The following is a 10,964-nucleotide window of genomic DNA, read 5'->3' on the forward strand; positions in this document are numbered from 1 at the left end:
ACAATAACAACATTGTGGCATGGAATGGCAAAAAAATTAAGAAATCCCTGCTGGACAACACTCAATGACAATCTGGTGTTTGTAAACACATTCACAGAGTTAACCCCATTAACCCTGCCGTCAAGGACAGCAGGGTTAATGGAATTGGGGATGAAAAAGAAAAACTACAGCCACAAATATGTGTTTACAGCAGCGACCGTGTACAATCCTGGCTGGTTTGTTCACAACGGTCCAATTCTTTGCTAAGGGAAGGGTTGAACTTTTGATTTATCGTGTACGGTTCAGGCTTGCCAGAGATCGTTCTGTTCAGAAAAAAACAACTACCTGTGGAGAGAAATGCAATTATTATAACCCTGTGTCGTTTGGCAGGTTCAGACTCATTGTGCATGCTTCCCTTGGACGGTGAGAGTGAGATTCCTGGTTCTATTGTGAGGCTTCTCTCAGAACATTAGGGGATGTGGGACAGGTTGCCAAACTGGGATTTTCTGATTTCCTTATTTCTAGAGAATACGTCAGCGATAAGAATGCTTGTAGAGAAGGTCTGTGGGCAAAAGGTAATGGTTGCACGTGATGAACCCACACGTGTGAGACGTCGATGTTGAAGGATCGTGACACTTCATTCTATACAAAACAGCAGTCTGTTTGTATAGAATTCCCTCAGCAAGCCTTCTGAATCAGCATTCTGAAAAGAAAATCAGGCAGAGGGGCTATATCTGGTGTCTCTTTGATAACTGTAATCGCATCCTGATGAACCCTCTAAAAAGGCAGGTGATAGTCAATGGAGAACACCAGCTGAATAATTCCTTCTGCTTTTCTTTCAACGTTTATGAAAGAGATTGTATGTTCCTTTCCTGGAGTTTGGCGAACTTACAGATAGTATCGTCCTGTTGCATGTTTCTCACGGCAAAACAACCCATCCAGAGCCCGGAAGAGCAGACGTAAACTGTTTGAATTGGCGGAGGGGGAGCGCGCTCCTCGCATGCACCATGCACTCCGACTGAGATTGTGTGTCAGGTTGTGGCAGCGTTGTTTACAGCAGATTGCAGTGCGGTATGTGCTGCGATCTGTCGCACTGCAGAGGAAGGTCCGGGTGGGCCGCGAGGTCCAGCCCAATATCACTCCGAAATGATGTCATGGTATTATGAGGATGATGAATAAGATAATATGAGACAGTGTTACTTGTTTTTATTTAAACGTTAAGTCTCATTTGTTAATATGGAACGTCCCTTTTGTCATGAAGGTCAGAAGTGCTCTGCCATCAGAGATCAACTGAGTTCACTAAGTAGACAGTGGGACCACTTGGCCTCCACAGAAAATGAAAGCTTGCACCTCTTAAACTCGAGGTTCCCCAGATTTGGGAAGACCGTGATCACTCTCGCAGCAAAAGGCATACAACACTGCCCTTATTATGTAGAAACAGTCATATCAAATTAAACATGAGAAACTCCGCTACAAGCACATGCCATTTTTACACACACCAAACACAACTCAAACACCAAGCAAATTAAATTGACAAATAAGACAAGTAAAAATAGGCTGGAGCTTAAGAGGTTAAGCGTTTTCCAATTCAAAATGACATTGTTATTTATTTTACTAAACGTAACTTGATTAAAACAACTGTCAACATTTGGTCAACACTGAAATGATCTGCTGATACAAAGGTGAAAGATAAACAGTTTATGCCCAATTGTGTTTTAATCAAAAAGGATTGTCATTATAAGTTACACACTTATAATAACAACATTACAGGAATTTATTCATTTACGAGCACGGTTGATATTAATGCCAGCACATGTGATCTGGAGGTGGTGAAAGTGGCTCAAGTTAACCATTGGATGTAATGTCAGCCACTCATGGTAATCATTACCTTGGACAGCAACAGTTGGATTTCCCCGTGAACTGAGAGCACAGAGAAAGGTTTTTAAAATAGCCCGTGTCCAGTTGTACTGCTCTGGTGATACGGCTGACCAGCTGTAGGTCAAAGAGACCGTGCGTGTCCAGGAGAACAAACAAGGACATCAGGAAATAAATGATAAATGACGCACTTGTGACTCATTTACAAGTTTTTTAAATTATTTTATTCTATTTTATTTTTAATACAAAAGTCTAATTATAACTATATAAAATAAATAAAATAAGTTATAATAGTAGTAATAATAATAATAATTACATAACAATAACTTTGTTTATATATTATTAGGTTTTTTGACGAAGTGTGCATTAGACAAAAGTATTTAAAATGCTTAAATGCATGTATTTTCTCACAATAAACACAGAATGCAATTTCTTCGTAAGTCTTTCTGGTGGCCGGAAGTCATTACCTAACATCCATCATAGATGGATGAGATCATCTCCCGTTGAGCTATTTAAAAAATATTCGGATAGACAATTATATTTGAGGAAGAAGATTTCCTGCTCGCTTTAGTTAAATTCAGATTTGATATTTGTTGACACACAGCTGACACACGCACACATGCAAACACAGTGTGTTTGTTTGTTTGTAATGGTGTATGAAATCATGAAGTCATCATGATGATGGGATTAAGGGCCCGGTCAATGCAGCATCACTGTTACGTCACCGTGGCAACAGGAAGGCTCTGCTTTGCCTGTTTTGGTTCCTTTAGTAAACATTCCTTGCTGTAATGTTGAGAACATTACAGCATACGTCACGACGGCGACAGGAAGGCCCTCGATGTATTCAGGCTGCTGCTCATTGATAAATCCCCATAGGAACACCACATAGACATCCGTAAACACCAACACCTGTTGTCATCGGCCAGTGATCAGCTCTATTCAACTAAGGGTCAAACTTGTGAACCATGAATATACTATAAATCATAGCTTAAGCACAATTCTAGTTATTCATTTCCAAGCCATATTATTACATTTTATAATTCTGTCTGGAAGAACAATATTGGGTATTTTTCACATCTGTATTTGCCTTAATGTAATGTAATGTATTTTGGAGCTTTCTTGACCTGTACAAATTTATTTTAGCACTAACTTAACAAAATAATAAGAAGCCTATCCATGATAATAAAGCTTTTGTAAACCCAGACATTTAAAATACTGGATAGAAAAATATACAAAAAGCAAGTACCCAGTGAATCAGAGAGTAAACAGATCCCATTTGTAATTGCCTGTGAGCCTACCTTGTTGATCATTTGTAGGAACAGCCTAATATGGTCATATCCGAATGGATAACATGTCGTGGAAGCTTAGAGGATGGATAAATTAGGTTTTATTAGTTTTCATGTAGGGCATATCCCTCCCCCCATGGCTTTAAAACATGTTGAACATGTAACCACTGTCACTGATGATCAATGGAGGATAATAGTTTCCTCCAAGACAATGGCATTTGTTGCATATTGGCCGTGACCAACATGCCCAGGAGCCTAATTCATCCGAATTGCATAACATAACGATTACTTTCAAAGTCGATTAATGTAACTGTCATAAATCTGTATATCGGTTAATCATTCTTTTTAGAAAAGGTAATATATAATAGCAATTACAGCATGCCAGTTAAGAGTCCAAAGTTATTATTTTACCTGCTTGCCAAGCAGCCAAGAAAACATAATTATTCATTTAATAATGATTTCAGAACCAAATACATCAATTTCTGAAGCAATAAGCAGCAAATGTCTTGTATTTAAACTTTATGAATGACCTGAATGATCCATCGATTATCAAAATTAGATTATATACATTTTCTGTCGAGCGATACTCGAGTAATCGTTGCAGCCGTATAACATCACTCAAAGACAGTGTACCCCCATGCATACGCTCACAACCACCATCATCTCCTGTTGCCTTAAACAACACATCCCAGTAGATTGAGTCGAGAACATAACCACTGCTCAGATATGTGTCGAAATAGCCAATTAATATCTCATGCACCAGTGCTGACCATGTATCCCGTCAGCAAACAGAAAGGCCCGAATCTCAAACTAAGCATATATTTTCATAAATTGCAGGTAAGCGTTGCACAGAAAGAACGTCTTGGACCATCAACAGCTGCTGTGCATCCAGATGGATGACTCATCAATCAACTCCCCTTTCTCCCGCTATCTTTTGGGACACCTCAAATAAACCAGAACCCGGATGACTGCCTCCAGCTGTGGGCGTCGTCCAGCCTCTCTAAAGTCCCTCTCCTTAAACTCACACGGGGCTTTTAAAACACTTCACTGGATGGGGATGGGGATAGCGCGTGAATGCCGGACATCCTCTTTACTTTGAGCAGTTCAGCCGACTTCACAGGTTGTGTTGGCTCACCTGTTTTGCCACCCGGTCAAACAGTTAAGAATGAATGCTTTTTCCCAAACACTGAACATCGTTGACTGTGTAAATAATCGGCTGTTACCTTTTTAATTCACTGAATTTGAAAAATTGGCTTGTGTGTGCAAGAGGAAAGTGCTGACAGATGCCGTGCTGACGAGGTGAAACGGCAGCAGAACGACATTTGGAGACGTGACGGGAAAATGGAGGAAAGCCTTCCCGTGCTTCACTGCTTTCGGGGAACTGCCGTGTAAACTTTCAACCCTCAAATACAATCTGTTCTATTTAACTTAATTCTACGCTCTGAAGTAAATACCAAAAGCCCATCGGTTCACAATCTGGGTATCACATCCAGCACGGTGCCTTGGAATTACAATGGGTCTTGTGACTTAACCATTCTGTGGTTGTATATTCATGGTGAGCTACATACCAGGGCCGTTTCCCAAGACCGGGCCATGAATACTGAATAGCTGGGCCATAATGTGGAATGAACACATTATGTGCTCCACAAGCATTTTCATTTCCCCTCTCAACAGATGACTTATCTCAGACACAGCGCCCTGAACAACACAGGCATTTTGTTTTGTTCGCTGTCAGAGCAGGGGCAATTCCGACAACGTATGTTGTGTGCGAATGTGGCCGTTTGTTTCTTTGTACGTTTTGTCACGTACACTATACACATGTAGGTTTCTTTTGAAGCACTTTTTTTCGAATTTCAGAGACTCACTATGAGGGTAACAGACTAAACTGAGATAAAGGATATGAATACAACTTTGGGACACTGTCCCAAATCATAAAATCTCAAATCTTGCAAGAAAAGAGGCATGTTGATAATATCAAGAACAACACTTTATTATTTTCACCGAGACAATCATCCAAATACAGCTCCAACCCCTTGGGACCCCCTCGTTGCTGGCCCTCCCTAACCTCTATCCCGCCCTGCCCTACGCCTGCTGGGCTGCGGCCCTGGCGGCCAGCCTCTCCTGTCTCTCCAGCTCCGACTTCTCCCTCATCTCCTTCTCCCTGACAACCAGGTGCTTCTTCTCGTCCTCCCAGGCCTGGACCCTGGCCCCGTAGGCCTCCAGGTCGGCCCGCTCCGCCGCTGCCAGGCTGCGGGCGGCCGCCGCCGTCACCAGGGCCTGGAAGGAGGAGGGCTCCACCTTGCCCTGAGTCTCCAGCTGGCTTCGGAGCTCCTGCAGGAGTCAGGGGGGAGAGACGGACAGGAAGTTGAGGGCAGGAAGTTGAGGGTTCACGCTGATGATGGTCAAACTGAACCGGACAACACGACTTTGTTTAAGTCGTGTTGTCCGTTCACTTCATTGAGGTTGACTGCGTTCTAACTGTCTAAAAGCTTTTTCATTTCAGAATCACTCAAGTTGGGACTTAATAATATTGTCAAACGTCATTCCTCAATATGTTAATTAACGAAAATACCATGCGTGCAAAGGCTTTATGAATGTACTTGAATAATTACACCGTTGCACAGCTGCAGTACATCAGGAGGGTGCATGACATACACCAAGTATGAGAGCATAGAACGGCAAACTGTTTAATAGTTGTAACTGTACGTCAGAATGAATATATCCCAAAAATATGACTGGAATTAACAAAGAAGCAGCAGCAAGAAGAATGGGCTGACATTAACTTGGCACTGTCAAAAATACACAAAAACAACCAAAAAAACTCCCACCTTGAACTTGCCGACATAGTAGGGGAGTTTAGCGCGCTCCTCTTCGTCTTCCTCGTCGACAGCGATGTCCTGCTTGCTCTCCCCCCCCCCCTCCACTTCTTCTCCAGACTCCTCTCCTGATGAGTCAGAGGCGGGGGCAGAGGACAGATCCTGGAGTACCTCGCCCAAGCAGTCCAGCTGGGACACACAAGGAGAGAGACGGGAGAGTGAGAACAAGCAGAGAGGAGTCGTTACACGCTCAATCACCTCAACTCCCATTAAAAGTATCAAACCACAGTCGATGACGCTGCCCTCAATGAAGGTTGATTTGTGAAGAGGCAATCCTGGCCATGGTTTACTTTAGCCGACATCATTACCACAAAGATCCTTAAAATAACATGAAATATAAATCATTTAGGGCGGGGAGGAGGGGCTGCAACACAAATCACCCTCACACAGATTACCCTTATTCTCATTATCTTCAACATTCCCCTATTCATTATTTTTCGGCCCCTCACCCGCCCTGAACATTGCCTTTTGGGTGGTTTTGTTTATCCCACATGTCGTTTACTTAATGGTCTCAATTTCCAGACTTTCTATAAATGTCGTGTTCCCTTCTCTGACTCATCACCACCCCCTCGTGCATCAAAACATGATGTATTGTGTCTTGTATGCCTGCTATATCGGCATGTATCATTTGTGTGGTTATAACGTTAGCATATTCTGCACATCAGGGGAGGCAGAACGTGCCCAAGCCAGTGTAAAACAGCCACAGCCGATTACAATACATTACCTTTGAATACATATGTGTGCAATTAGACATTCCTGTAAAAATGCCTGCAAGATGAAGTATTCGAAAAAATATTCAATATGACTACTTCAAGGATTAACAATGAAATATGTTTTATAAATTATATTTTATTTAAAGTATTTCTTGGTGTTCAAAAGCACATTTTTTGACACCACCTGCTAAAAAATTAGTAAATAACCAAAAAATTGCAGGTTTCACCGAAAGTAGGCTATCGGGGCAGAACACAATGCATCTTTGCAGTCAACCCTGATGTCATCTTGGCTTCCATTTGAGTGGCAATATTCCCTCTGTGTCTGGGTGCGTAATCCATTGTCTCTAGTCTACTGTGTGCCGCGGCTCCGCCACATGCAAGATGTTCCCTGTTTACGTTAATCCTGATGGACACTCATTCGCACCCTGTGGCTCCTCCAAGATCTCATTAGACCAACTGGACAGGATGAACGCAATTAAAAAAAAACTGCCTGCACGGTTGCTTACGTGCGCAAAAGTAGAACGCGCACGTGTGCGTGTGTGTGTGTCCCATCTCTATTTGTCCACCTGTATAGAGTAGTAACAGACTTCCTGGGCTGTCATTGTGTAGTGTTAGATGTCTGTAATGTTATTACTATGAAAGGCTGCTCTTGAGCCTCAATAAGCCATGCACTCAACACCAAAGATCATTCCATTCAATACTCTGAAATACTGTCTGAAATACACACACGTACATACAAGGATAAAGGTCTCAACATAAGTGGATCGAGAAAGTACACACACACACACACACACACACACCACTTGGTCTAGTGTGACCAGTGGCTGATATCTTGGAAGATTTTTTTCAACCCAATAAGACAACAAATAACGTACTTGATAATCATTTAATTATTCCCAAGTGACCAACAACGTCAGCCGAACGTGCGGTACTAAAGCCAGGCAACGACGCTGCCTCAAAGCCGCCTCTCGTGCTGCTTTAAGCGCTTACCGTGTCTTTGGAGAGCTTAGCGTCACCAGAGTCCGCGGCAACGACTCCCTCCATCACAGCCAGGGCTCGGCCCAGGTAGCCACGGACCCAGCTCAGAGGCATGCCCCGAAACACCGCGTTGATGCCCATCTGCATCTCCACCTTGCCTGCAGCAACACACAGACAGCAATGAGGGGGCAGGCAAGTCGCTTGAACAGTGGTCTCCAGGCCAAAGGATACTGGGTTTGACTCCCCAGTGTCTACGGCCTTATCCAGTCGTGCTCTCTGTGAGCTACAGGGGACAGAGTGACCAGCAGTGTCCCGACGGCGACTGTTTGACACAGAAGTATAATTTGGCCTTTACAATACCCATCCCCTTGCCCGACCCTTGACAACAGATTTGTGAATTCAGTGCAATTCGGTTTGGATAAAAGCGCCTAAACCTAATATGACGTATTCATAGTAAATTGCATTTAAACCACCTTATTTCGTTGTGCTAAGACAACTGCAGCATAATAGATGCCAGGATGGTTGTGTGAGGGCTAGAGAGATGGAGAGGGCACCAGGTCGTTCCGCACCTATGAAGGTATGGCCGAGCAGTTGAGCGCTCATGCCCAGGGTGTTGCTCTGCTTGAGACCCACGATAAGCAGGGCTGCTCCCAGCGCCCGCTCCTCTGCCATCTGAGGCACACATACACACACACACAAACGCACACAGTTATTGCAACTACATAAGCATGCTTGACATTTTAATCTCTACATCTGCTATTAGACCTTCCAGGAATAATAAACCAATGTGGCAACGGATTCAATTCTGAGTTTATTCTGTTGCCAAGTCTCACTGCGCAGCAATAGCAGACTTATCATGAATCTACTTGCAAAGGATTTTACAGAGGTTTAAATTGCAAACATTTTCCATTTTTCCAATGGGGTTGAGCTTTGAGGGTGTTTCCACCATGAGGACCCCAAAGTCAGTGGTCTACTTACGCTGAGTGATGGCTTGGTGGCTAGGTAACCACCAATGGCGTAAAATGACAGGGTCTGTGTGGAAGGAAGGTCAAAGGCCTCTTGGAGCATCACCTCTTCAACGACAGCACATGCACCTGTGAATAACACACAAAACATCAACCCTTCAGTAAGAACCGATATCGGTCATTTGTATTTTATCAAAAGCGCTTTACATATAAAAACATATCTTACTCTTGAAGTCTTTATCCTTAATGTAAGAATCTATGAGCAAGTTGAAGGTAAAATCGTCTGGGAAAATGCCATACTGCACCTAAACACACAACCACAAACAAAACAAAATGACACAAAAAAAACAAAACAATAGTGAGCACTGGGTGAAATGTGTAAGCTTTTGAAGAGAATATTTGGATGATTGTTTCTGAAGGGTATACCTTGTTTTGGAGTGTATGCAGGGCTTTGTCGCGAACACCATATTTGATACATTGTCTGACCCACATGTGAACCGTCCAGTCTCTGAGGTACCAGCAGTTTGGGCTGTGACGAAACCTTGACGGAAGTGGAGAATTTAAAACGTTCAGAGCTGTAGAGATTAGCTGCGTAGAAGAAAGTGAAGTATTTTGTTCTTAATTCTGAAATCTAAATACCACAGGTTGTTATTTTGTGAACTAATGTGTCAACATAAAAGGGCCATTTTAGGTTTATCCAATCGAACTTGAGTCAACAACATGAAACAGAATTTGAAATAATTCTGAGATAATTCCTCTTATATAACGAGACACTGTCATGTTTAATTGCAGACTGATACGATAAAGAGATGAAAAAGGACGTGATGGGGAGGATAACAGGCCTGTGATCATATAATGATACAGGGTGCAGACTCCGGGATTCAGAGTAAACAGGAAAAGACTGGGGGTACTACCGCACAGCAGTCAAACCCCCATGAACATCGACAGAACAACAAAGACAATGTAATACACAGCCAGGGCATTAGAAATAAACGGAACATAAAAAAGTGAAGTGTGGATTTTCTTACTTGTAAAGATAATACTCTGCTTGATTAACTTCTTCTTTTGACGATATATTGTCTACAAACTGTTGGACAAAAGAACATAGTTAAAATAGACTCGAGGGAGAAGCTTTGTTGGTTGCCATTGATGACATGTCTGGTCATCACGATACGATTCATTTTTAAAACTCATACACACAGGCACATTATTGTGATCTAGATCCATTGCACATCTTACCCGTGATATAGTCAGAGAGCTCACTGGAAGCTTCTTGTCAAACGTCCTGTCCATAAAGTTGGCCAATAAAGCTTTAAGATGAGAACAAAACCAACACAAATGTATTCAATTAACGCATTTGAATTGCACGGCATGGACAATTTGTATATTTTGGAATATGACTAGATTGTACTGATGGCAAGGGCAAAACGCACCTTTCTAGGATTGAGTCATTAATTACCCTTGACATTTTGAGGAGGATTGTAAACTCAAATCTCTGCAGATAATGGCACACTGCCACCATGTGTTGATAAATACTATTACACACATGTGTTTCATAGGTTTCAAGCAGCTACATGTAGTCTAAATATATGCTGGATCAACAAAGGTATATATACAATAGGCCTACTCCTATAAACGGAATGTAATGAAGAATAAGTATAGGCCTACATATACATACACACAACGTTAATATACACAACGTATACTATCTGCTGGAGAGCTTCTTGGGCTAAATGGCCGCAAAGAGAAGGTGCCTGATAAAGTGTGATCCACTAAAGTGATAACGTGGATAATCCTTACCCAGGTTCTGAGGATCCTTCTCCATTCCTTCCCATAGTTTTGGATCTGTGTATGCAGCTGAAAGCAGGCATCTTCTGGCTGAAAGGGCAGAACATACATTTTACATAAAAATTGCAATGGTAGGATATATATACATGCATAGGATACATCATAGGCCTAAAATGACTTAAATTAAGACCGTATATTAGTCTAGTTTAATTGACATTGATGGCAGATACAGCTCATCCAACAACAATAACTGAGGAGGGTCACTTTGCTTCAAATCATTCGTCCTAGAGCAGAGTAAGCTAACAACACCACAATATGAATAACGCTCAAGACATTACTATATATTTGAGTGAGATAAAGGCTTAATTCACCTGTAAAACTCGGAGTTCGACGTTTAACTTTGACAGCTGCAGTTAAACAGCGTTGGACAATGGAGGCCGCCATCTTTGGACAGTACCATTCGGAAAGAAATATGGGGTCATAGGATTACGGCACCAGAATATT

The 10,964-nt window shown here is 42.2% G+C and overlaps 1 protein-coding gene across 1 annotated transcript; it reads right to left on the minus strand.

Moving 5' to 3' along the window:
- Positions 1-5,216: 5,216 nt before the first annotated feature.
- On the minus strand, positions 5,217-10,919 carry mrps27 (mitochondrial ribosomal protein S27). The gene is made up of 11 exons (XM_079736010.1): positions 10,832-10,919; positions 10,473-10,550; positions 9,912-9,982; positions 9,701-9,759; positions 9,099-9,213; positions 8,899-8,977; positions 8,686-8,801; positions 8,277-8,379; positions 7,720-7,865; positions 5,969-6,145; positions 5,217-5,471 (listed from the first exon to the last, which is right to left on the minus strand). The coding sequence occupies exons 1-11, from the start codon at positions 10,902-10,904 to the stop codon at positions 5,223-5,225; spliced, it is 1,266 nt and encodes a 421-aa protein (XP_079592136.1). The 5' UTR covers positions 10,905-10,919; the 3' UTR covers positions 5,217-5,222.
- Positions 10,920-10,964: the final 45 nt, after the last annotated feature.

The sequence above is a fragment of the Pollachius pollachius genome (genome assembly GCF_949987615.1).
Source record: "Pollachius pollachius genome assembly, chromosome: 1".
NCBI classification, from domain to species: domain Eukaryota; kingdom Metazoa; phylum Chordata; class Actinopteri; order Gadiformes; family Gadidae; genus Pollachius; species Pollachius pollachius.